The sequence below is a fragment of the Halichoerus grypus genome, chromosome 11, assembly GCF_964656455.1.
Source record: "Halichoerus grypus chromosome 11, mHalGry1.hap1.1, whole genome shotgun sequence".
Classification (NCBI taxonomy): domain Eukaryota; kingdom Metazoa; phylum Chordata; class Mammalia; order Carnivora; family Phocidae; genus Halichoerus; species Halichoerus grypus.
In genome coordinates, this window is record NC_135722.1 from 57,263,073 (window position 1) to 57,290,774 (window position 27,702).

Consider the following 27,702-nt stretch of genomic DNA (forward strand, 5'->3'; position numbering starts at 1 on the left):
TTCTGGGGCCTCTGGGGTGATGGGAACCCTAGGATGGGATGAAAGTTGTCTTCCTTCTATCACAGCAAGACGGTTTCACAAATGACATCTGTTTCCCTGGGAGCTGTGGGTCACACGGGGAGACCCAGCCAGCCCGTGGTGGGGGAGCTCTATGCTGAAGGAGTAGGGGAGAGGTTGGCAGGGAAGTGGGCCGAACTCTGGGTAGAAGACAGTCTAACTTAGTTTCTGCTTAGACGAGGGGCCAGTTACCTGTTTTTTCCTCTGCAGAGCCTGACATTCAAGCCAAAATTTCTGGCAGAAGCTTAGCCCATTAACAAAATGAGGAGGCCTGCACGGCCAAGCTGCAAACACAACTCTTCCCCCAAAATGTGCCCTGCTTCAGTGACCACACAAGCTATTAGATGCTCTTCAGGACCAAAACACAGTGTCACTTTGCACTGCAAAAGGCCTAAGGTGTTCTCTTCTGACCCTCCCCGCCCCCCACCTCCCTCCAAGCGTCCTGTTGGCACAGTTTGGGCTTTAAAAAATACGGGGCCATAAACTTCAGAAGAAGAAGAGGGAGACAGGGAAAAAATAAGCTTGTTAGTTGATGTTTTATAAACACGGTGAAACCCGTCAGAAGAGAGCTGAGGGAGGAGGAGGAGAGAGAGGAGTGGGGCGGGGTGGCGAGGAAGGCCCCAAGAAGCCCGCATTATAAACACAAGGACTGTGCAGTGACGCTTCACCAGGGAAACAGAAATAATAAAAGGAATCAGTACCACATGGCCCTCCTCAGAAAAGAAAGGAGTCAAAACACTTCTTTCAAATAGATAACGTAAATCAAAGAGCTAAACAACTTTTTTTTTTTCCTCTTTGTAAGTAAGCCTGCCCGCTGGGGCACTGTCCAGAACCAGCTGAGCTGGGGAGGGGACAGCGGGCCCTCTCTGGCCCACAGGACATGCTGGACTTCAGGGTGGGACGACCCCAGTGTTTCAAGAGGAATCTCCTCTTTGCTTTTCTTTTCTTCTCTGGGTCTTCACCTCAAGTGACTAAAATGCAAAGGGAAAGCAGATGAAGGTCACCATTGTCGGGATGAGAAAGCGAAGTTCCTTTGTTCCAGAGGCTGGCGCTCCTCCTTTCTCAGACAGCCCAAAGTAATCCCCATCAAAGTTAATAGGTCTGAATCAGGACCTCCAGGCACACTTAGGGTTTACAGGCAGGCTGTCTCAGAGAGGCGCTGCTTTTCAGACACTAATCCTTTCCTGTTCCCCACTCTTTGAAAGTGGGCCCATTATATCGGCTCTCTCTCTCTTTTTTTTAAAAGATTTTATTTATTTATTTGACCGAGAGAGATACAGCAAGAGAGGGAACACAAGCAGGGGGAGTGGGAGAGGGAGAAGCAGGCTTCCTGCCGAGCAGAGAGCCCGATGTGGGGCTCGATCCCAGGACCCTGGGATCATGACCTGAGCCGAAGGCAGATGCTTAATGACTGAGCCACCCAGGTGCCCCTTGGCTCTCTTTTTTTTCCTTTTTCTTTCTTTCTTTTTTTTTTTTAAGAGAAATGATACCTTGAGAGGGGCCTATGTGTTAAATCCCAAATGGGTTAGCAGGGTAGCTCTCCTTTGGAGCCTCTTCCATCTGCCAGGAAGATGCCAGTGCCCTATATGCTGGGCAGTGGGAGGGAAGCCCATTAGCAGCGTCCACCCATTTCCAAAGACCTTGCATAAAGTGATTGGGGTGAAACAGGAAATGTGCTTCAACTGTCCCCAGATTAATACTAATAATATAAGACCTAACATTTACGGGGCATTTATTATGTGTCAGACACCGCTTTACATGGGTCATTTAATTTAATCCTTATGACGGCCCTCTGAGGAAGGAAATCCCATTTTATTGATGAGGGAAGTGAGGCTAAGTTAGTGGCACAACCAGGACTCAAGCCTACATCTGATCCCAGAGCATGCACTCTTAAAAGCCACTTGTATATATATTGCTTGTGAATAAGACCCTTCTCGTCTACAAATCCCATGCAGGCAAGAAGAAAGAGGGCTCTGAAGTCAGAAGACCTGGGGTGGGTCCCAGCCCTGCTGCTGGCTAGCCCCATGACCGTGGGCCCGCGGCTGCCCTTCCTCAGGCCACAGAAATGCCCACATATCTCACCAGATGAGATTGCCTAGGGAAGAACTGGCGCACTGTTAAAGTGGAAGCTCCCTTTCTAGCCTCCACTACACGTAGTTTACTTTATGAAGGAAAGAGACACACTCACAAGCACCGATGAGCTACACACACACATACCTGTGCTAACAGAGGGCAGAGTCTGGAGGTCTATAACAGACTCTTAAGACATGGAGAGAATATGAGCTTAAAGGGGAGGAGAAAGAACCTGGGCTCGGGGGCCAGAAACGCTGGGCTCAACCCCAGCGCGGCCACCTGCAGCCGTGTGACCCTGGGCAGGTCATGCGACTCTCTGAGTCCCGGTTCCCCTAACTATAAAACAGAGATAATTACCTCACCCTCTCAGTTTTGAGGTTAAATGATCTAAGGCTCCCAGGACCAGCCTGCACACAGTGAGACTTCTCCTCCCTTCACCAACTAGGGCTCCCATTTGCCTGTCCTCTTGTGCTAAGTGAATTATCGCTGCTGGCGGGCGCCCTGCACCTGGCAGCGTTCCGAGAGGAGGGGGGCCGCCCCCCCCACTCCGAGGTCCTACCTTCCTCGCAGCTCTCGCCCTTGTAGCCGGGGTTGCAGATGCAGGTGCCCACGATGCAGGTGCCGTGGTTGCTGCAGGCCACGTCGATGCACTGGCTGGTGGGCACGTCGCACTCGGCGCCCTTCCATCCGCTGTGGCACAGGCACCGGCCCTTCATGTACTGGCCGTTTCCGCTACAGAGCACGGGGCAGGAGGCTGCGGAGACAGCATGGCAAGTCTGGCGTGAATCGATGCCTGGCGCGGCCCACCTGCCTTTGTCCCTTTCTCCCTTCGGCCGGCAGGCCGGACCAAGAGTCTCAAGTGCTTTGCCACAGTCCCCGTGTGTATCCATCTGTCTGCGTCTCTGGCTTTATTTCATTCTGGTTTAAACACACGTGGAACTGTAGGCTAGGCTGTGCCGTGCAGGGCCTGGTGGAGTTAAGCGCCCACTGAACGCTGCTCTCCTCCATCCCCCTCGTACTGTGGGTGCAGCATGGTGGTGGGGCCAGGACCTTGACGCACAAAGCTTCCATCTGTTCCTTGGTCTTACTGGAAAAGACAGCGGCTGGGCCTCCTGCCTGCCCCAATCTCCCCTCCAGCACTCTCCTGACAGCATTCCGTTTTGTTCCCTGTGCCCCATCCGCAGCACCACCTGCTGTCTCTCTAACCCAGCAAAGCTCAGCCTTTCTTGCCTTTCAGGCTCCACTCAAGCCCCACACACTACTGTCCCCATAAGAGAATAGCTCAGCCCAACTTGGCTCTTTAAAGTATTACCTTCAAGCCCCACACACTATTGCCCCCATAAGAGAATAGCTCAGCCCAACTTGGCTCTTTAAAGTATTACCTTCCCATTCTGCCTCTTAGCATAAAGTGTTTCGTGATCATCCGTATGAAGGACATGATATAAAAATAAATTATATGGCACTGTGCAGTAAGTACCTCCCAGCCTTACCGAGATACAATAAGGCTGTTTTATACATGACTCTCAAGTTTAAGTGTGGTTGGGATGAGACAGTAATTCTTGTTAGAGGGAATGACTCACCTCTTCTCGCTGCACCCCCTTCCCCTGGCCCCCACCTGGTTTCTTTCCTTTTAGAGGCACTCAGCAGGTAATCACTGTGGTTCCTCGGGGCTGCAGCTCTGCAATCTCAAACGGAGTCTCTTCCACATTAGGAACAACAAGCTGAAGCCCCCAAACAGCATCATGTCACAGTATTTGCTGGGCACTCTGAAAAACCACCTCTGCCTCACACTGATGAACGACTGTTCAAGCATCAGGTCTGGATTCCAATTCCAATTCCAATTCCATCCAGGGAGCTTTCCTGGTCCTCATCGTGTCCAAGCTAAGACAGCCGCTCCCTGAATTTAACCTTGCTGTAGCGTGTTTCACTTGCTCATGACTGCTTTGTCATCATCTACTTACTTGTCTGTCCCCCCGACCAGACTGAGAGCTCCTGGGCTGGGCCTCGCTCAGTGCTCTAACCCCAGCACCTAGCACGGGAACAAGCCCCAAAGGGCACTAAGCAAACGCTTGCTGAAGGATTGAAGAGGTGGGAAGACCAAAGGAAGGAGCCATTTCAGTTTCCCAAGAGGAGTGCCAAAGCCTCAGACTACAGAGCTCCTTTGGCCTTCGCCCTGTTGACTCTTCCAAGGACAGAAAGGAAGGCCAAATGCACAGGGCACATCATGGGTAGCCTTTAAGCCATCTCAGTACTGGTCATCATTAGCACTGTCCATGCCCAGATATGAGGCAACATTAGGGTCCCGTGTGGCATAAAGCAGCCCCCCACCCAACCCCTCCCCTCAGTGGTCTCAACAGAGATCCCGGCACCATGGAGCAGTAACGCAGGCCTGGCCACAAGGCCAGAGAGACCACACTTGCGAAGTGACCGGCAAAGCCCCTTGGCACATGTCAATTATCCTTCAATAATCAAAAAACAAAATGGAACAACCTCCCCCCCGCAAAAAAAAAAACCACCAAAGGCACTTGGCAAAGGCTGAGCAGTCCTCAAAATGGAAATCAACTTTTTAAGAGGACCACCACTGCCGCTTCCCCTGCCCCTAGCACAGACATGAGGTTCACGCCCTTGTGAACAACGGGGCTGACGCGGCCCCGGCTCCGCCGGCAGACCCTGCTCTCGGGGCTTCCGGACAACGGCCCTGGGGGGCCCTGCTCACGGGAGGCAGCAGGTGGCCCGGGGCCCTGCGCTTGCTCTGAGAAGCGCGACGTGCGCCACCCACGGGGCCGGGGGGAGTGGGGGTCGCCCGCAGACGCACAGGTCTCACCTCTGCCACAGTCGGGGCCCAGGAAGCCCAGGAAGCAGTGGCAGGTCCCAGAGATGCAGTCCCCATTGCCGTAGCAGTTGCTGGGACAGTTATCCACCGACTCTGGTGGGGAAGAGAGAAGGAGAGTTGAAAAGAGGCCTTCGTTACCCAACAGAAGGCCCCGGGATCCAACCTCAGGTTAGCCAGGGCCCACACATGCGAGGTCTTCCGGCCCAGTCACTGAAAGGAACCGACAGAGTTAAAAATTATGCGTTATTTTTACTCTTAGTGCATCTCAATTGACACTAAAAGATCTGTTCTGGAAAATGTCCGCCTGAACCAAGATTTTATATATCAAATTTGCATCTACAAATGCATTAGAAATTCTGCAGCTAAAACACTGGGGAAAACAGCATAAGCTGTCAGTGGTGCTGCTTTGTGGAGGCCAGCTTGTTGGGCGAGTCTCGCGGTCTCCTTCACACTTTCCGTGCTTCACATTTTTCTCATAATGGGCCGATATTCCATTTCCTTGTTTTTTTCTTAGAGCTACTGGGCATTTGCAGATCTGTCTTTTCCCATGTCAGGGTTTTCACCTATTGGCCGGGTGCCCACTGTGGGCCCACCAGGGCTAACACAACAGCCTGGAGGTTGGCCTCCTGCTTCCCCTCTCACTCCCCACTCTGATTCCGTCACCGCCCGGTGGACTGAGCCATCTCTCGGGAACAAATCTGATCCTGTCATTCTCCTGCTTAAAATCCTTCGATGGCTCCCCATTTATTGAGACAAAAAAATTCCAAGATCTCTCAAAGGCACTGGAGTTTTCTTTCACATTCCCTTTGCTGTACCCGCCTCCCCGGCATATGTGGTCATGCCCACCTTTTGCCGGGATGGGATTTTCTCAGACTCTTCCTACTACTTTTGCTATATTCTGTGTGACCTGACAAGGAAATATGGAGTTCATTTAAGAAAGATTTTAGCAAAAAAAAAAAAAAAATCGTCAATGTTTTGTAGCTTCAGGTAGTAAGCCTGTTATCTAGAAAATCTGTTTATTTGGAACAGCCTGTTTCTCAATAATGCTGGGTGTGGAATAAGGGAAAGAAGCCACTCTATACTGGAGCCTTCTTTGTGCCACATGTTTCCACAAAGTTTCTCCCATTTCACTGTCACCAAATCTGCAAGCAGGTATTGTTATTCCTATTTTTAAAAAAGAAAAAAAAAAAGAGGAGGCTCAGAGAAAGATGAAGTGGCCTGCTGAGAATCACAAAGACGCTGAGTCCTGGAGGCAGGATTTGAACCCAGGACTCAGGGCCTGGTCTTCTTCAGTGATGCTGTGCTCTCTGGGCCTTGAGGGAACTCACTCCACAGCAGAAGCCTGGAGAAGGAACAAGGTGACAGATCAATGGCACAGTGAGGCTGGTCTTGAAGACAGCAAAGGATCCCGCTGTAAGGTAGTAAATTCTAGGGCTTTCAGGGCTTAAAGGGATCCAAAAGACCATAGCCTAATGCTCTCATTTAATAGTGAAGAAAACTGAGACCCGGAGAAAGGTCAGGGACTCACCCAAGGTCTCAGAGTGTGTCAGCAGAGTCCGAATTGAAAGCAGAGGAAGGGTTAGTCAGGTGGGACAGAGTTAAGGATTCAACGTGTTGTCTTAGCTCACAACTACAAGCCGTAAAGCTAAGACTAAGGCCTCTGTTAAATGAGATGTTAGCGTCTAAGACGTGAGTCTTGCCCACAGGAAATCTGCAGCCTAACTGGGAGAACGAGACGACAGCTGTCACCCAGGCAGTAGCACGGGGCATGGAAGAAGTTGTGCCTGGAGGTAAAGAGACCTTGTACGGGGGCCCATTCTTCTAGTATCATGCTGGGGGGGCCTAAAACAACTTCCTGCCCCTCTCTGGGCCTCACCTCCTTCATATATAAATGAAGGTGATGGCAGAGATGATGACCCCTGGGACCGCTACCTGTTCTAAAATTTTATGAGTCTATAATTAATTAAGAGAGCAACTGTGCAGAAAAGGTGTCCAGACAAGGAAGGGCATTGAGCCTTAAGAGCAACAAAGCACTTAGGGCCAAGGCAATGGTAGCTGATACGGGACAAAACCAGCAGAGGGAAGGCTTCTCGGAGGAGGTGGGCTTGAGGAATGGCTTGGGTATGGATCGATAAGGGAAAAGATGGAGGGATGGTGACGAATTCATAGTGTGGTGCATTTCCTGGAAGTCTTTTCCCAACTGTCTGTCATTATTGACTTGGAAACTACTTAAAAAGAGTTCAAGAGTTCAAATGCGTGGTTCTTTTTGTGAATGGGTGGGAAATTCTACTCACTCGATGTTGTCCCTCTGCTAACAAGGGCTGCGCTTTACATGAACACAGAGTTAAGAACAAGAGGGTCCAATCTAGCATGTGCTCTCCTTGCAGCTCAAAGTGGTCTGGGTCCTGGTGGAGCGAGGCTCACAAGCCAGGGCCCTGAGCACCTCTGCTCTCCATTGGCTTTTCCTGGAAGAATCCATGTTCCTACGGTCTTAAAGTTATAAGTGTCCTTCTAGAGAATGACTTAGGAAGTTTCTTTCTGAATATGCTTTTAAAAATAAGAATTTTGAGGGGCCCCTGGGTGGCTGAGTCGGTTAAGTATCCAACTCTTGATCTCAACTCAGGTCTTGGTCTTGGGGTCGTGAGTTCAAGCCCTGCATTGGGCTCTCTGCTGGGAGTGGAGCCTACTTAAAAAAAAAAGAATTTGGAGTAAAATTTAAGGCAAGATTATTTTCACTTTAAGCTACTGGCTGGTGGTCCAACTGGGGAGGGTGGGTTCCACCTTCAGCACCGCAGAAGGGGTACAGGGCAGAAGCAGGAGGCCTGGCTGCCAGGTCCTGCTCTGCTACTGCCTGGCTGTCAGACGTTGGCCGTGTCACTTGATCTTCCTGCACCTGTTTCCTCATCTTTACACTTGTTCCTCCCTTGCTTTCCTGCATGGCAACACCTAGTCCTTTCAAATCCAGCTCAAATGTCACCTCCTCTGACAAGCTTTCTTGACTTCTTAAACAGGCTAAGTTACTCCCAGGACTCTGTCCCCCTCAGCCCTATTAAAGCATCATGTGGTCCACGTTGTTGCTCTCACTGAGAGAATTCAACCAGATGATCTCAGAGATCCCCCCACCCCAATCTAAAACTCTCTGGTTCAGTCCTTCTCAAACCCAGGGGTATAAAATATGTCTCTTAATAAATTACCATAGTTACCACTTGCATTTTTAACAGGATCAATTGCAGATAAGTGTTACACACTGTCTAGATTTTGATTTATGAAGCCTGTAAGATACAAACCTGTTAATCATCTGCCAAAAAGCCTTCACAGTGAAACAGTGAGGAAAATACATTTTCTGTGACTGAGTATTGTTTGCTAAATCTGACAGAAGAGAAGTCTGTTTGCTTCAAAATTTGCCCCAGGCTGTTGGTGTCAGAGAAGGCAAAAGTTTTAGGAGACATGGAATAATTTTACGATAGCAACAAGGAAGTAGAAGGGAGACATTTAGAGAATATTTATTTTGGATGAAATGTTCATGTCTATAGTTTTTCTTCCATTTGGAAGGCTTTCAAGTACTTGGGGCCCACTTGGGACCGCACAAATAATGAGTCTCCACTAACCAGGTATCTCTATACTAAATGCTAGTGCAGAAGAGACACTCATTGGCTTGGGAGAAGTGTGAACTTTATTGCATAAATGTTATGTTTCCAATTAGTGCTTGGTGAATTCCTTCCCCCTATCGTTCCTTCCTGCTTTGCTCACATTCAGACTGCAGCTGCCTTCATTTAGCAGAAGGTGTACCTTTAGACTGCTCAGACCTGAATTAAAATTTCAGCTGCCTATGAATTACTGATTTTCATAATTGGGTGGATGGTATGCTGGAGGATTGGGGGGGTGGGGCGCTTTGCCCCTAGCTCTTGTTTTTCTCTCACAACAGTGGGTTCTGCTAGGAGATTTAATTTTCAGGAACTTGTTTTTCCTTCCATCAATATTGGAATGTGGAGTTTAAATGTTTCCTTAGCTCATTCTCTGGATATGTGTTGTGAGTGGGCGTGTTCTCTGGATGTGGCTCAAAATATTGTTCAACATACAAAGGGGTGTCTGCAGAAGGAAGAGAAGACAATGCTCCTTCCTAGAGGAGATGTGGAAACCACAGACGCCTCAATGAACCCATTATAGTGCCTTACTTGGTCTGCTCGCTACCCTTTCCCAGACACAAATCACTAGCACTGCTGTGAAATGAGATGGTGAAAGATGATCAAGTCAAGGTCAAGGTGAAAGAGGATCACAGTTGATAAATACATCCTCCTGATCTGCAGTTGAGGTCCGGAAAAGCCTGCCTTCATTTTCTACCTTTTGCTTTCCATTTTTGAGATCCCGAAGACTAACTTTGTAGGAAACAAGGAGAGACCACAGAAGAAATCCTGCCTGGAGGAGGACTACGAGGCAGGCTGACTGCCCACTGGACTCCTACTTCAAGGGGCAGTCACACCAGAAGAGGAAAGGTGGCTTTTCTCCTCCACCAGCTCACCATGGCCATGGGAGTCTGCTGACGGATTCCAGCACCAAAGACAGAAGGAATCGGCTGTGAGTGATGCCGGAGCTCACCAGCCATCCTCCGTCTCTCTTCTCCACTCATCCGGTACCTATCCCTCCCTCCCAGCACCTCCTCTATCTCCTGTTCCCCTGTGATGTGCCCCAGCCAAGAGAAGCAACTCTTTCCGCTGCTTCTCTTGTCGCTCCTTAAGTCATAAATGTGGATGTCAGCAACTCTTTCAGAGCAGTCGGTTAAAGAACCAACGTCTACCTGTTACGCAGCAGAGATCCACTCTCTGGTGCTTCCTTTTGGCTTCACTGTAGGATAGATGCTAATGCTTCAGGCAAGAGGAAGGAACTTGGACTCTGGGACAGCCAACTGCATGACTGGACCTATGACCTTGATGGCACCTAGTGAAATACTTTAGGTTACATCTATTACATCTTCTTTGATCCTGAAAGGGGACTGGCCTTATTATTGGCAACAAGGAAAAGAGAGGAAGACAAACTAGATGGCACAGCTGGGAGTTAATTCTACAGCAACTCAAGGTAGAGAGGAGACTCTAATAGAGACCCTCTCATTCCCTCAAATGGAACCATGAAAGGTGTACCATATATCTTAATTTATTCCTCATAATAATTATGAGAAATGGGTACCTTTGCCATCATTTTACGCATTTACAACTCTCAGATGGAGACTGCAAGCTGAAGTCACTTTCTCAAGGTCACACAGCTATAAGAGCAGATCTAGTAGGTGAACCAAGTTCTATCTGACGCCAAAGAAGCTGAAGGTTGTGGTACATGGCCTGAACCAGAGCGTGGGCTCCAGGAACCAGGATGCCTCCCACTAACTATATGCCTTTTGGACAAGTCATCTCTACATATCGGTTTCCCCATCTGTGAAATGGGGTTAATAATGGCACCCACCTAAGAGAGTTATTTTGAAGAGCTAATAGTGTAGCAGTGTGCATGTGAAGAGGTTTGCTCAGGCCTTGGCAGAGTTGGTATTTTGGTTTTAAGGAAAGGTCACACATGCCTTTCATTTGTGAACCAAAGCAACATACTAACTTGGTCTAATGAATCCCAACAAGGTAATGTGGGCTTTTGGAGGTGAGTGCACACACATATACATATAAAGCACACAGCAACTCTCCATGGTAAAACAGGAAAGCAAATAAGCACTGTGCTGAATGCGAAGAAGGCAGGGTGTTTGGCTACATTCCCTCCTGGGGAAAAGCACTATCAAAACAAATTAAACCTGTTGTCCCCCAGAAGCCCAAACACAGGCAGATTCATGCCAACATCTGAAAGAACTTTTCTCCCTGTGCACTTGAGATTGGCACTGGGAAGGTGCCAGGTGCTGGAAAGCTGTTACATGGCCTGTGAGGTGTCAGTCCCTGTAGGTGCCCCAGCTCTCTGTGCAGATGATGGGATTTAAAGACCTCCAGTCTGCAATAGTCTAGGTCAATGCAATGACAAAAATTTGACAAAGCCCCTGACAGCCTGGGCTTCAAGCCAGTTCTGCCCTGGTATTTGAACTGGGAGATCTGTTTTCAATCATACCCAGAAGTTTACCAACCACTATGAAGAGCAACTCTAAAGAGGGGGTCTAGGAAAGATGATGACTCCCTTGATTGTATTAAGTTTTGGTTATTTGCTAATTCTTTCTTTGGGGGCACACAGAATTTCACCAATAAGACTATGAGCTGCTTGAAGACAAGCATCAAGTCTGGTTCTCCAAAAAGTCTGGTGTGTGCTACACACAAAGCAAGTACTCAGTAATATTCACTGTGTGGAGAAACTGAGCAGGAATACAAGGGGAGAAATGGAGGAAAGAGGGCGGGAGGCACACAGCACGACAGTCAGACTCCAGAGGATGCCTGCTGGCCAAAAAAGCTATCATTTCCTTGCCCTACAGTTTCAGGCGTGCAATGCCTAGAATAAAGGGACTGAGAGGAAGTGCACTCTGCATTGTCCTCTCAGACCATATTTGGAGTTCAGTAGTTCACCATCCGGGAGCCACATTTAAGAGACGGATAAGATGAACTTGAGCATGTTCGTTGAAGAGCAATGAAGAGAAAGATAAGAAGACTTGAACAAACATTTCAAATAAAGAATTCCTGGGTGGTTCTGTCAGTTAAGCATCTGACTCAATTTCGGTTCAGGTCATGATCTCAGGGTCATGAGATCAAGCCCTGTCAGGCTCTGTACTGGGTTAGATGCTGGGCGTGGAGCCTGCTTAAGATTCTCTCCCTCTTCCTCTGCCCCTCCCCTGCACTGTGCCCCGACCCCCACCCCCTGGCTCTCTCTCTCTCTCTCAAAAAAAAAAAAAAAAAAAAAATTCCTGAAGGAATTGGGAATTTAGCTTACTCAGGGGGTACTGACCACTGTTTAAAAGTATCTGAAGGGCTATTATGTAAGATAAGGACTGGACTTTTGTGGTCCTAAATTAGGTTGATTAGGTCCAATGAGTAAGGACTATAGTCCTTGGGAAATGGACTTAATTCAAAAGAAGAAAGAATTTTGTAAGCGTCGGAGCAGGATACTATTTACTTTGTTGGATCATATTCTGTTGATGTGTATGGATCTGCCCATATAATATAAACTTCTTGAGGGTAGGAAATGTGTCATTTGCTTCTGACTCTTTAGTAAACAGTGCCATCCTTGGCTCACAGCAGGTCTTCAATGAAAGTCTGTTGGCTGAATGACAAAATGAATGGACTAGGTAACCCATCAGATCATACATTTTCAGTCGCTGGCTGCATTCAAATTAATCACTGGCAGAGATATTGCAGGGGCCTTAAAGATAAGCTTCTAAACCTGAAATCTTAGGATTCCATGAGTCATGTGTGAAGGGACAGGCTTGGACTGTATTGAGAAACTTGGGTTTTAGTCCCACTCCTGCCACCAGCTCGTTAGGTGACACTGGCCAGGCCCCTTCCTCTCTTACGGTCTTTCTTTTCATCTACAAAACTAAATTCATTGAGCAAATATTTACTGAGCATCCACTCTGGCTCAGGAAGTGTTCCAGTGAAGTGGATGGCTTAGATGGTCTTTCAGATCTAGCATCCTATGATCTAATGAATCAACCCAAATTGTCAGTCGTTAGAATACTATACAAACAGATGAAAAAGTGGAGAAAATCCTCGTGTTTAGGGTTGGAGAGGGGGAAAAGGAAGTTTGCTCATTTATGGGCTGACTTTAACTTCTCACACCTGCCTTCTGTGCCTTCACATAATGAGCATCATGTCATCATTATCCTGTGAGAGGAGCAACGAGGCCGAGTCCTCAGGACAGGGCTGGAGAGCGGGCAGCTCCCCGGCTGCCTCTGGCTGAGAGCCCCTCCTCTGTTCCGGGGACTGCTGGCAGCTGCTCTCACGCGTGTCAGAGGCCCCCCTGTGGGCTCTGGTTCTGCTGCCTCGCCTGGAAAAAGGTGCCTGTGCAGTCTCCTACCGTGTCCTGTGAGCAGGCCAGAGAGGCCGCCGAGACGCGGCACGGTGATACAGCTGACAAATGCTGTGCTGTTCGAGAAGAGAAAGGCCTTCAAAGAAGTACATGTTCACATGTTTGGAGACCCTTTTCCTGCCCTTATAGATCTACCCATCTTCCACCGACAGCTCCTTCCGAGGAGTAATGCCAGGGGGCCCAGATGCTGCCACCTCCTCCCTGGCCACAGCAGACGGGCCTGGGCGGAGCAGCCGACCAGGACAGACTCAGGACCCAGGCGGACTGGTGCTCTATGATGGGGCCTGGTGCACAGAGGCTCAGGGCCAGAGACCCACTTTCTAGTATCTGAACTGAAATGCACCCCGGGAATGTGGCGTCTGAAGTCTCAGTTAACTCAACTACGAGATGAGAAAACCGCTTGCCATACACAATTGTCGCAAAGATGAAATAGCACCACTACATATGTATGAGTCTGTGTATATGTATATACATGCACGTGTGTGTGTATATATGTATAGACAGGCCCCTGGTACACAGAAGGTGCTCAGGAAATGTTGCTTTACTCCTGTCCCTAGTATAGTTTCAGTGAAAACCCTTTAGCCTCTGTCAGTCACCTGAAGGGTCTGTTAAAACATGGACTGCGAGGCTCCACCTCTAGAGTTGCTCATGTCATTGGTCAGGGGCAGGGTCCCAGGGGATGCTGATGCCCTTGGGTACCCTGGGTACCCCTCTGAGAACCAGTGGTCTGGAAGAAAGGCTGAGACTTTACACACAGGTCTATCAAAACAAGCCAGAGGGGACAGAGAGATCTAAACTAAGCAAGAATGCCATAACTTGGGGACCACTTCCAAAGAGGAGGGCCGGGTCCTCCAGGAGGTAGTATTTGAATAACTCTTAAAGAACAGGCAGGCTTTTGAAATGCAAAGCAGTTCTGGGCAAGATGGGGATGGAGCCAGAGCCAGATTCGGAATAATCATCTTTGCTGCTCCCACGCAGCGACCTGCTGATCATCATGCCAACTTCATGTCAACTCTGTCTTTAGAACAAATTACTTAAGAAATCAGGTTTTTAAGAGCTCTACTCAGCTGCTGGCTAGAGTTCCATCTAATGAACATCACTTTGTGCTGAATTATTCTGTGATGACAGACAATGGAGGAACAGAAACATGCTCTGAGGAGGTGGGGTGGGGGTGCTGCTAATTATTCTCCAATCATTTATCCAGGCTGGTCACCAAGCTTGATACTGCTTACAAGCTACACAGAAAACCAGGTCAGCATGGTCTGGTCTGAGAACACACAGAACTATGTAAAGATGACCTAGAGACCTGCAGCTTAAGAACACCCAAGGTGCTAGGACTTCACCTGGAAAATGGAAATGTCCAGGCTGGATTCCCTTTGGCCCGGACCGCTGTGTCGGCATTCTGAGGGGACTTCCGCCTCCAGCCTCGTCCCTTTCTGTCTGCTCTGTCCCTGTAGGCCTGGCTGCCATTCTGGAGTTGAGCCTCTTCAGGCCACAGATAAGGGCCACTGTTCCTCAGGACCCAGAGTAGGTTCCGCAAACTGGAGGCCTATGGACGCTTTTGTTTGTATGGTGTCTAAAAATCTGTGTTAGTTGCCAGAATTTCTCAAAAAAAGGAGAGCTCATTAAAAAGTCTCAATGGTGGCTTTTCCTGAAAAATTGGAAGACCCAGCATGGCAGTAATCTCTTCTTATTCAGGAGAGGCCCAGACACTGTGGTCACCTGCTCGGTCCTCCAGACATTTGAATATATGACCCTGGCCTGGAGCAGTGGTTCTAAATGTCATTTATTTGGGTACTGCCGTATGCAGCTGCCATAGGCATGTACTATCTGTCTTATTATTCACTTAGTATTTGTGGCTCATTTATTGTTGTGAATTTATTTAGAACAGAAATTTGAAATAATAGTTTGATATACCTAATTATATTTTTTCCAGCATACTAAAATAAATACATCATTTTTGAAAAAGAGTCTGTCTGTGTATAATGTAAAATCATCTCAAGAAGTATACTGTAGGAAATGTTAGAGATGAGAAAGCCTGAATTTCTGAACCAGGAGTTTAACGCTCCAACTTCTTTCTGAAATAACTTCTGTGCCACAAGGGTCCTCCTCATGGCCTCTTTGTGTTGCTGCCAAATTGCTTCCCATCCGTTCCAGAACCCACACCCCCTTTCCAGCCAATGCTGATGACTGCACCTGCGAAGCACGCCTCCTGCTCCCGTACACAAGTCCAGGACCTTCCATCCTTCAAGCCTCCCGGGATTCCTTCTAGCAAGACAGGTCTCTCTCTCTCTCTCTCATCTGAATCCTAAAGGCAATTTCCCTCTCTCCTTCATTTATCACCTACTGCTTTCTACCTTGCAGTCTAGTTATTTATGAGCATAGCTCTTTTCCCCTAGTGAACTGCAAATTCTTTGAGAGGAAGGAATCCATTTCCAATTCCTCATCTTGTCCATGTCTCCCAAGTGACTGGCCCACTGCCTTGTCTGCAGGAGCTACTCCTTCAACACTTGTTAAATATCAAATGACAAAGGGCAACCTGTGGTTGAATGAGTGTCCTTTGGCGTGTGAAGCCTCAAATCCCAAGGCTGGGTTCCTTCTGTCGGGGTCTGGGCTGTTGGTTTCCTTGCCGATTTCCTTTTTTTTGCTTTTCATTTTTTTTTTTTTCCCCCGAATTTCATTGCTATACATTTTTTCCAGACCTGCAGCTTCATTTTCATTTCTCTTCCTCTGGGCCTGCTATATTCAGCTAGACACTGTAACGGGCTCTCTTGTCCCTGAAGAGCCCTAATCATGTGTTTGGGGGAACCCAAGGTAATACGACTTTGCAGACCCCCAGCTCTTCTCTGTAGCAAGAACTGTCAGAATGGCTTCTGTGAATTATGGACCTGAACTACCTGTTTCAGGATATAACACAATAAAATGATTAACAAGATGGATAAATTCTCCATCTCCGGTGGATTTTTCTTTACAGTAACTATAATGTGTGTCGGTCAGTCGCACAATGATTTGAACTGTATTTCTTTCTTATTTATCTAGTAGGTAACACTCAACATAATAACGTGGGTCTCTGTCTTTGGGCCAGAGGCCAAGTTGGACTTCTGCTGGACACCAAATCCTATTAGAGATCATGGTAATGCAATTACATGCTCAAGTTAAATATTTTATAGCTGCTCTGGCCATCTAGACAGATCGTTCCCTCAGCCTCTAGGCAGAAGCTGTCCAAATGGCAAAAGCAAAAGACTACATATCTTGTAAGGAATTGAGAAATAGTTGCTGTTGTGAAAAGTTTATGGAAACTTCTGGCCACCTCTGACTCTCTGGCAGCAGCAGGAATCTAAGCCACCATTATACTAGGTTATAGCCAAATGTCAGCCCCTGTGTGGGCCAGACCTAGAGGGGAAGTCTCCCTAGTTCCCTGACCCATGACATGCTGGCCTGTCCATGTGCTGGAACCACCTGCTCTCTGCCCACTGAGAGGTTTGGAGGCAGACTATACTCTCAGCTGTCCGCATGCTCGAATGATAAGAGCCCATGGGGTCCCTGGAGCACTAGGGAGCAGCCCCTGTGGCTGGCCAGCCTTTTTCCCAGGACCCTGGTTCTTTCCTCCGGTCCCCTGGGCTGGAGTGTGAGCACCAACCCAGGCGTGGTCAGCTGGGCTCTACCTCCCCATGCTTCGTCTCTAACCCCTCTGGGCCCTGGCATAATTCCTGCATAATCTGACTTCATTGGCTGGAACTCCCTGACCTGGGACTGCACGTGGGCCATGCAATCAGACAGACCGGGGTCTGACTTCCTGCTCTGACTCTCACTATCTGTGCAACCCGGGGCGAATCATTTAAGGTCTCTGAATCCCGGGTCCTTACTGACCTATCTCATGGCACAGATGGGGGTTAACTGAGATAATGCACGTGAAGCACTTTGTGGAGCTTGCAGTAAATTTCTCATCGGTGGGAAGTAGAATGAAACCAAGTCAAAGCAAACCAAACCAAGCAAACCCATTTTAGACAGGCCAAGTCAGAGGCTGTGTGATATAAGAGAAGGGCACACACTTTAGAGCGAGACCCTGGGCATTCGCATCCCACTCTGCCACCTCCTGTGTGACCTCAAGCAAGTCCCTTCACCTCTCTATGTCCCGGTTTCCTTATGTGTAAAATGGGGGTGATTATACAGTGCCCGACACACAGTGGGCGTTATAGTATTAGCAACTGAGTGACTATGGATAGGGGGCCGTGGACCCTGCTCGGCGCGCCAGTATTTCCTGGCTGTCCCTGGCTGACCTCAGCTCACTTCTCCCTCATCAAGGGCTCCCACTGTGCCGTGCATACAGGCATGTGCACTTGAGCACAGGACAAGAGGAAGCCAGGCTGTCAGCTTAGGAAAGCAGCAACTCACGCTCCAGCAGCATCTCCATCCACATTCCATTATTATGGTACAACTGAGTCCGTGTAAGATGTTAGGTGTCTTCCTCATGGAAGAGCTTGGGCTGCCAAATTCCCTTTGCCTTTTGGCTCAGACCCCCAGTGCGTGGATAAACATCCTATAAACATTACTCCCTTTCTGTGAAAGATAAGTTATAAGAGTCCGGCCTCTCCTAGATGCCCTGGGGACATTTCCCAGGAGCCCCTTCATACTGGCCAAGTCTGGGCTTCTTCCCTCTGCTACTGCTCACCCTGAGAATCCTGGCTGTGCCCACAACAGGGGCACAACCCTGTGCTACAGCCACGTTGGGGGCCCAGGAGCCAAGGACAGAGCATGCACACGTGCACACTCACGTGTCTCCAGCAAGCCGCTGGAGTGGCCCCCACTTCAGGTGAGGGGGGCTGATGCTGGGCTTGCTGGTTCTTGAGGCTTCCAAAGGACGTAGCAGAAAGCAGGAAAAGCATGACCGCCGTCCCAGGGAACAGACTCCCCCTGCTGGGCCTTCTGCCTCCTCTGGGGGCTAGAGCAAAAGACCCCTGGGTCCTGAGCGCTGCGTAGAAGCAGCATCGCCGCCTGCCTCGGCCTCGGCGCCTACCCAGCCTGCATCCCTTCACCTGCCGTTCCTGGCGGCCGGCCAGCACTCCGGAGGGTGCAGGTACTCGTTCTCTCTAAAGCACTTGGGTCTGAGGGAGAGCGGCTTTAATTCACCATGGCTGAGTTTAATCCCTCGTCCCTCCCAGAACCCGGGGAAATCCCAACCTTCACACTCAACCGCCAGGCCAGTACGCTACGAGAAAGACACTGGGCCAGAGAGCACTTTCAAACATCCTCTGAACGTCAAAGATGTGCTAGAATATTGGACCTTTCACTCTTCCCATCTAAGCTTCTTAGATTTGAAGCACAGACAGATACAAGTGTTTAATAACAAAGGAATAAATGCAGACATTCAATAAGGTAACAACAACAATGGTGATGGCTCTCAGCACCGTCCTTTACTGAGGACTGCCATGTGCTGGGCCCTGTGATAAGCTCACAAATCTCCGACATCTCACTGGACGCTCACTCAGCATTAAGCGTTAGGCATCACTATCCCTATTTTTCGGAGGAGGGAATGAAGGCTCAGAGAAGGGAAAAGGCATGCTCAAGGTTAGTGAGGCAAGAACTGGTAGGTCTCCCGAACAACTAGTAACTGGAAACTAGGGCAATTAGCACTCGGGGGGCCAAAGGGTCTGAGCCCGTCTGTAGCCCCAGCTCTCGGCGCCTGGTCAGGTTGGCAAATGGTCGGCTGAGGTAGGATGAAGGCGCAGCGGTCTGACACGGGTGACAAAGAAGTGGGTCACGATGCTGCTAGTGCCCGCAGTGAATCCACGTGGAAAGTCCTGAGTGGGGAGCAACAATCAGGGTCCCCCAGGAACACACTGCCGCTCAGCACCGGGGGCCGGGCAGGCAGGGACCAGGCAGAAAAGTGCCCTTGGAGTATTTTGAAAGAGGAACACGTTCAAAGGCAGGTTTTCCCAGAATCAGGTGCAGCAGCAGGGTGGGAATCTAGGAGGAGCAGTGGAATTGAGGCCGGGAGGGGCAGTCTGCGGGCAGATGTCAGTAATGAGGGGCAAGAGAGACTTCCCCCAGTTTGAACTGGAGGCCCCAAGTGCCCACCGCTGCAAATAGCCCTCCTCTCTGAACAACCTTTTGAGACCGGTTAGTAACGAGGCTGGCGAGAACCACAGTTTAGGCCTAGTGCTCTGAGTCTACCCCCACCCCCACCCCCACCAAGAAAATGTCTTCTTTCAGAGCCTCAGCCAGTCAACATGCTTCTGCTTTGAGATTCAGAGTCCACGTACAAATTAAACAAGATCATGGGAGAGCCTACAGCACATCAGGTGGAATGCGGGTGCATTGCATGATCTCATTTAACCCTTCTGCAGCTCAGGGAAGGTCATTACCTTCCTCAAGGTCTCACAGCTGCGCGGCTGCAGATCTGAATGGGCTCTTCTCATTCTCAGTCACATCGACATGCTCCTGCACTTCCAGCAGCTTCTCGTCCTGGATTTTTGTTCCGTGGCTCCACCCTTCCTTTCTTCCTAACCAAATCCTCTATGCCTTCTTGGCCCACCCTCGGCTACAGTGACCCTACCCTCACTGTTGGCCTTCTCAAAATCCCCTTGACAATTCACCATGCACTACATGGTAACCCCCGCCCTCATGCTGTCAGTGCTAATTCTCGGGCTGTGAGAAGCTCTTAAGGGACAAGGACCCCAGACGGCACTGCCTCTGCCTCTCCCAGGGAGCAGCGTAGTGCTCTGCCCCCCCGCCCCCAAAAAGTACAACCAGTGTATATGTTTTTAATTGATTTGCTTTTTTAGCAGGGTAAACAGAGTTGGGCTTAAAAAGGTAAAACCTAAATCTGGACAACTTTGTAACTTGCGAAAGCAATAAATACAAAAGCAGAATCTGGACTCACAATAATGTTGACATCTATCGTGCACTTGGTGGGGAGCCTGCTCTGCACACATTAACTCATTTCTCCCTCGTAACCAAGTCTGGGCCGATGATCACTCCCAGGGCCTGATTCGTTTTCTCGGCTACGTCTGCCCAAGGCTGTACAGCTGACAAGAGGAGGTGCAGGAACTTGAACCCAGGTCCTCAGGCTCCAAAACTTCTCCTTCCAATCATTACACTGTATGGAAAGCTTCAGGGGCTGTCTACAGCTTTCAATCACCGTGGTAGCCTCACCTTGGATCACTCTGGACAATGAAGGTGCAGAAAGAACAGACTGAGTGAACGAAGTGCACACTTGCCTGGGTAGAATGCTGGAGGTGGGGCTCACTCACAAATGAGCCTTCCCAGTGGCCTGGGCTAAGTGAGGGGGTGTGGAAGGAACCAGGGGATCGTGCTGAGGTTTGTCGTGCTACTGCCAATGCATACTTTTCAACTCCTTCCTCCTTGACCTCTCTTTTTTTTTTTCTAATTCAAAGTAATATATGCACATAGTTTAAGAAGTCAAACAACGCTATAAAGCTTATGATGAAAATAGTAGTCGTCTGCCCTATCCGCACACACACATCGGCCTGCCATACCCCAGAAAATCAGTCTCAGCTCTTTGGGCTATTTTCTTGTAGAATTTACCTCACTATTTCTAAATAGTGTGCATATGCAACTGCTGTTTTTCTTACATTTGGTGTTTTCTACTACTACGGTTAGCTACTCCTGCCCAGTGTGATCTAATGGAAAAGCCTCATTTTTTGCTTCTATTTCCTATGTTTTGTTTTTATTAATAACTCTACCCCTACGATCCAACAAAACTAAAATCCCTCTGAAATAGAATTTTCTACGTGGTTAAATGGTACCAGGTAATCTGTCTGGCTCATAGTTTTTCTTTTTGCCTGGGGGATCTCCCTCCTGAGCCCTCTGCCCTGCTGCGGTCTGGTCTGTTTGTTTTCTGGGCCTGCTACACATCCATCATTCTGGGCCTTCTCTTCACCTCTCTCATTTATTGAACCACTTGTTTCCTGGACCCCTCTTGCTGGTCTACTTCATGGTTTTGATGGTGTGCCTTTTCCAGGAGCTTCCTGAGAAAAGGTGAATGGGAGGTATGGTTTTAGGAGCTTGCATGGCTGTAATCATCTTTATTCTACTCTTAACACTTGATGGATAATTTGATTGTGTGAGATGGGGCCGGAAGACCTAAGAGTCTAATTGTCGCTGCTTACCTCTCACAGAGACTTGAACCCACCCACGTTTCAGTTCTATGGCCTCCCCTTGCCCTCTGCTGCACCTAGTCCCCTGTTTCTGAGGTTTTCTGGGGGCTCTGCTCTCATTGATATTTAATCAGGAGAGGCTCAGTATTTAGCTTTCTCTATGCTGCTAACTCAGCCCACTTTCTGTTTTCTAAAAGTCTGCTGATATCTCTTGATGGCTATTGTCTCTTATTCTTTCTGTCCTTGTGGGTTTGTTCCTTGTTTTAGATCACTGCTCTCATTAGGGTGGGACCCCAGGAGGGAGATATAGATAACCTTCAGCCACGAGTTCCTGTCAATAGCATTCGAGATGATTTTCCAGTCCTTCCTTCTTGAAGTTCTCTCTTCTCTCAGATTAAAAAAAAGAAAAAGCACTTTCTGACATTTCTGCCACTGTAGCCACTCCTCCTCATGCTCCTTTTCTGGCTCCTCCTCAACGCACGAAATGCTAGTGGTCCCTGGGCATCAGTCTTAAATCCTCCTACCTTCTCCCCACTTGCCACTCGCCTCGCTCTCCCTGTTCAGTGTCTCAGGTCTCAGCTTAGATGTCACGCATTCCCTGCCCCCTGCCCCAATTAGGTTAGCTCCCTTGTTAAGTGCTCCCCCAAACTCCACCCCTTTCCTTCATAACTCAGCCTAGTCACAGTGATGATCAGCGTCCCTCTCCCTGCAGTCTGAGAGATCCACCAGGGCACGTCCCTGAGACATGTGTCCTCAGCTGTCACCACTGCCCCAGCAGAGAAGCTGCAGAAGAGACGCAGACTGGATGAATGTGGGCTTGTAAGGATAAATGAGTAACGGGGCCAATCAGACGGGAGAACTGGATTGCAACCCAGGCTTGCCCGTACGCTTGCTGGGTGATCTTGGACCACTAAAAGAGCCTTGCAGAAAAGACCCTTAACTTCGGAACCTCAGCTGCCGCTTCCATGAAATAGGGACAATAATCCAAATACCATCATACTTCACTGGGTTGTAAAGACCTAAATAAAAAGGCAAAAAACTCTATGTCAGTGTGCTCAGTAGGTTAAAAGTCCTATACGACATAAGGGATTATTACTGTCATGGTAAACTCCGCTATGCAGAAAATCCTTGTCCGTTTTGGGTATGGCGGATGCAGGAAACAGAATGGCAGGCTCAGGTTTCAAAGCTCACAATTCTTTAAAATAGGCTTTCTTTCTGAAAGAAAAAATCCCACTAAGCCTTCTCTGCTTTCCGCTAACACTAGGCTTTCACGATGGAGGGACCACCTGGGGTCCTGCTTTTCCCCTCAAGCAAAGCTGACTTAGAAAGCACCCTGTGCCTTCATGGTTAATGGTTTTAACTTAATGCATTCTTTACAAAGCAAAAACAAAAAACAATGGGAAAATATTTATATGCATCTAGGTGTGTCACAGAGAGCTGAAGAAACACACGTGTCCCACAGTACCTGCCACACTCGCCAGCAGACTCTGGTTCCACTCAGATCCTTTCTTGGTCTCTAGATTTGCTCCCTTTATCACTCGTGCCAACTGGGGACAGGAGGAAAGTGTAGAAAACGCCAGCTCTCAGAGGTTATAAGGTTGACAGGTCCCTTTCGCAGCCCTTATCATTAGTGCTCTAAGGACTGCATTAGAGTCCATTGGGAAGAGCACGGACTCCAACGGCCGGCCTGAGAGACAACCCTGACTGACGCCGTGTGACTATCCCTTCGGTTTGCAGGACGGGCTTGTGCAAACGGCACGGTTTCGGAGTTGAGAGCCTTGGGTTCCAGTTCCAGTTCTGCCTCAGACTATCAGATCAGACAAATTACACTGTTATTAATAGATGCGTCTGTGCTGGAAACATAGCTTCTGTGTCCTTCAGGGGCTGAAAATTACAAGCATTTCCCGACGTTTCATACACGTCATGGTGATAATTTTTAATGGCTGAGTAATATTCATCAAGTGAATATTCCATAATTTGCTTACATGTTTTCTTATTATTAGACATTGGATTGTTTCCAATTTTTCACAATTGTAAGCAATGCTGAGATAAGCAAGTAGCTTTTGCTAAGTATCAGCTTATTTCTTTAAGAAAGACTCTTGGACGCTGAAAATATGAACATTTTTATGATTCAGTATAAAATGCCAACTTGCTTACCCAAAGGGCTGCACTGATTTACAATGCAACTAGTAATATATATGGGTACAGTTTTACTGCAGTCCATTCAGGATTGGGTTTTAACTTGGAGGAGGGGGTTAATTTATAGGTAAAAAAAAATACCCAATTATTTTAATTTGCACTTCTTAGATTACTAATGAGGTTAAATGTATTTCATGGATGTTTACACCATACTATATATTTTTGGAAACTTTTCTACATGGGAACTTGAGCCATTTATCTATCAGATCATAATTTTTTTCACAGCATATGTACTTGAACATAATATAGATATTAGCCCTTTCTTGGTCTCTCATATTTACTTCAAATATTTTCTCAGTCTACTATTTTCCTTCTTATTTTGACAAGACTTATAAGACATATGGAAGTTTTACAATTTAATGTAAACATTTGCTAGTCTTTTTTTCTTTGTGATTCCTTCAGTGAATCTTTTAAGCTTAAAAGTCCTTCTCTAGGGCAGGGATACGTGAACACTGGGTTTTACCCTCTTCTAGTTTGGCTTTCAAATGTTTACCTCTTTAGTCCATCTGGAATTTATTTGGGCATGTGGTGTGAAGTGAAGTCTGAATCAAAGGGTGAAAACTCAAATTCCTCCAGGGGCCAACGCAGGTAAGTTAAAGAAGTAAAGCAGGTCAGGTGTGAGAAAACAGGATGAGGTGTAGACTGTGGTGAATTACAGAGTTTTTGAGAGGGCAGGGACTTGTTCCTGCAGGAATTTCGGTCTCCAAATTTTTAAAGGTAAACCATAAACCTACGGCTTTATGGGAAACAGTCCAATTTTTTACATATTAGGTCAACACTGAAGGCTCAAAATGCATTCTCTGTGTCTCTCGGCCACATCTGTCCCTCTGAATGCCACTTTGCAGCCTCTGGTTTAAGCTCTGCTTTTCCAAGTTATTCTAACAACATTTATCGACTAAGCCTTTCCTTCTCCATTAACTTAACTTGTAATTCTTTTTTTTTTTTTTCAAATATTAAAGTTTTACATATAGCTTGTAATATTTCTAGGCAGTTTTACTTCGTTAATCTGTTTGACTCCTAGTCTCTTTTATTTTAGATTTATGATATGTTAGTGTCTTTAAAGATGAGTGTCCTTTCATTATTCTTTTGGAATTTCTTCCATGCTTTCATCTGTTTATTATTCCAGATGAAGCCTTAAACCATTCAATCACATCTCCTAAATTCCCTTTAGGATTCAGTTTGGCATACCATTAAACCTATAAATTGACATATTTAGAGTGTTTCACCTTCTCATCTAGGAACATGCTATATTTCCTAATTATTCATGTCCTGTTTTATGGCTCTCAATAAAATTTCACAGTTTTTGTCACACAGGTCACATACAGTTCTCATTAAGTGATATTTTAATTTTTATTGATTTTTTTTTTGACTGGGGCATTTTTTATTATATTTCATACCTGGTGATTGCAAGTATATGGGAAATCTATTACTTTTGAAAGGCTATCTTGTATCCCAGTTGCAAGTTCTGAATTCTTATTAAGGTAAATAGTTTTTCAATTAATGTTTCTGGGTTCTCTAGGAATATAAACATACCCTTCACAAATAATGATAGCTCTGTCTCAACCTCTTATCCCTGTTTTCTGCCTAATGTTGGCCAGAGCTTCTAAAACACTGCTAATGGCTATTCCCTTCTTTATTAGTGATTTTAGAGGAAACTTGTCTTATATTTAACCAGGAAGCACTGGATTTTGACTAGAAGTCAATGTTCTTTGTTATGCTATGTATCTTTTTGTCTTTCGTTTTCAGGATTGTTAGGACCTAGTGTCCTCACTAAAGGTGTTTTTATTACTTATTGAACACAAAAGACAGAGCTCAGCACCGTGCAGAGTGCCTTCAAAAAGTGTTGGAAACTTGCAAAATAATTGTGAATCAGATGGACCTGGGTTTGAATCTTAGCTCTGCTTCTGTGTGACCTTGAATGCAATGCCCTGCCTCACCCAGAAAATGGGGATAACAACTCTGAAGGCACAAGCTGGTTACGAGAATTAAAATGAGTTCATGTCAATAGATTGTGCTCAGTGTAGTCCATGGCACCCAGAAGCGGCTCAACAGATTTCACCTTCCTCTCCTCTCATTTAAAAAGAGATAATGCTAGTAGGAACCATTTCCCAAATGAAAGGTTTCCACGGAAGAGCTTGCATTTATAAGCTTGAGAAAAATGCAAACCACATTTGTGAAAAATACCACCCTAGTCTTCCTGCCTTAGTGCACCAGGCTTTTTCTTGCTTGTCCAAAATATACAGTCCATCCCTTGCACTCTTGCATGGGTTTTTTGGCTTATGACACAGATGAAAATAAAATAAAAAAATCAGGCTGGCGTGTAATATGAACCAGGAATGAAACAAACTGTGCGTCTATTAGCCCTGAACATGAGAGCTGCTCAGATAAAGGCATGAACTAGCAGCTACTCAAACGAAAACCAGATGTTCAGAGGTTTCTGGCTCGCGATTTTTTATAACCCTTCATATAACACTCATACTCCTGTCATTTCAACAGAAGGTCCTCTGCTGTGTTTAAGTGGCAAGAAACCCGCCCAAACCTCTGCTAGATTTGTAATCTTTAAACCTGTGCTCGACCGTAAAGGAGCTCTCTCCCCAAGTTCAGACCCTTGGGTACAAACTCTTTGTCCCCAAGAAGCCAGGGACTGAGAAAGCACACGTCCTGGGAACCTGCTGCCACGGGACACGGGGAAGGAGGGGTAGCAGGGGCAGGGGGTCCTAACTTGGGAGGAGCCCAGGGGAAATGTAGAAGAGCCAGTGTAGAAACAGCACGGATTTGGGAGTCAGACTGTCATAGACTCAAATCCTGGCTCTGCCCTTATTCCTTGTATAACTGTGGCAAGTGGGTAACCTCTCTGAACCTCTTTTCTTCATCTAGATAAAGGAAATAATAATAACTCCTGCTTCCCTGGGACTAGTACAGAATTTAAGTTAGGTAATGTTATGTATTACACTTAGCACGCTCCTGGGAGCCTGCAAGCACTGAAAACCATCAGGGACTATTATTGCCAATAACAATAACAAACACTGTGTAGCACCTATCGCGTGCCCAGCATTGTTCGTAGCCTTTAACAGACATTAACTCATTTTATCCTCAAAATTACCCTCATGAAATGCGTACTGGTATTATCATCATTTTTCAGATAAGGAAACTGAAGCACTGACAGGTTATCTATCTTGCCCAAGGTCACACTGCTAATAAGTGGCAGAGACTGGACTCCAACCAGGCCGCCTGGCTTCAGATCTGGCCACGGAGCCACGTGTCTGTCTTTATTGCCACAGCACATGATGTAACTGATCTGATTCAGTCTGCCTCACATGGAAGGGAATGCGTACAGTTCAGGCCATGAAGGGCTTACCTGGTAAGGCAACTCATCTCTAGAGGGCCAGCACGGACCCTCCCCTGTATTCCACTCTCCTCCACCTTCAAACTTAACTTGGTCTTTTCTCATCTTCACTGCCCTCTCCCGACCCACAGGAAGTGGGGTCTTTCTTCCTTTCCCAGGGTTGGTCCTCCTGCATCTGCCCTCTACTCCGTGTCTCCCACCTCCTTTCATTAATCATCTCCCCACTCTCCTGGGCTCCCAATCTTCCCCCTGGCTCCTTTCCCACAGCTGACAACACACTCAAGGCTCCCCCCACCTTGTATAAACCTTTCCATGAACCTGCCTCCTCCTCAGGTTACTCCCATCTGTCTCCTTCCCTGCTCTGTCTAGAAGGAATTGCTTCTACTCCACGCCTCTCACTCACTTCTGAACTCGTAGTGACCCTGCTTCAACAGGGGGCGGAAACTGCGCCTGCTGAGGTTGCCAATGACCTGCTGATGGCCAACTCCAACAGCTTGTCATCAGCTCCCTACCTTTCCTCTAAGGCTAATCTCTTTGTATCTCCCCTGAATGTTGGGGTTCCATCCGTGACTCCCTGCTTCTCGATACTCTACCCTCCCACCTGCCCCCTCTCACATCCACACCGATGATGCCCATTGAGTTTCCATCTCCAGGTCAGAGCTATCCCCAAGTCAACACCTATTTATCCATCTGCCCATTGGTAACTGTCAACAGCGAACATCCACTTAGAAATTCTATTAGCAGCTCAAATCTAATGTGAACTTATCCTCTGTATTTCCTTCCCCTCCTCACTTCCTAATTTAATTAATGTTATCACTATGTATTCATTCTCCAAGGTCGAAAATTCTTGCCTCTCCCTTACAGCTAAAATACAAGTGGTCAAGAAAACCAGTCTATAATGTCCTGCAATGCATCCTCTCCTTTATACAAAGCAGCAAAATCTGCCCCAAATCAGGCCTTCTTCCCTTATCTAACCCTCCTGGTTACTGAAACAGTCTTCCAATTGGCCTTCCTATTGTTGTCTGAGAAACCAACCCCTTTGCATATACCACTGCCAGAGAGATCTATCCAAGACCAGAATCACG

At 47.4% G+C, this 27,702-nt stretch overlaps 1 protein-coding gene across 2 annotated transcripts in view; it reads right to left on the minus strand.

Annotated features, from left to right (window-relative positions):
• Positions 1 to 27,702, minus strand: part of TENM4 (teneurin transmembrane protein 4) — a 2,958,785-nt gene that overhangs the window by 140,651 nt on the left and 2,790,432 nt on the right. For both annotated transcript variants that reach the window (XM_078058602.1, XM_078058603.1), the window contains 2 exons: positions 4,955 to 5,056; positions 2,690 to 2,884 (listed from right to left, as the gene is read on the minus strand). In XM_078058602.1, coding sequence (XP_077914728.1) covers positions 2,690 to 2,884; positions 4,955 to 5,056 — 297 coding nt within the window. The remainder of the gene's footprint in view (positions 1 to 2,689; positions 2,885 to 4,954; positions 5,057 to 27,702) is intronic.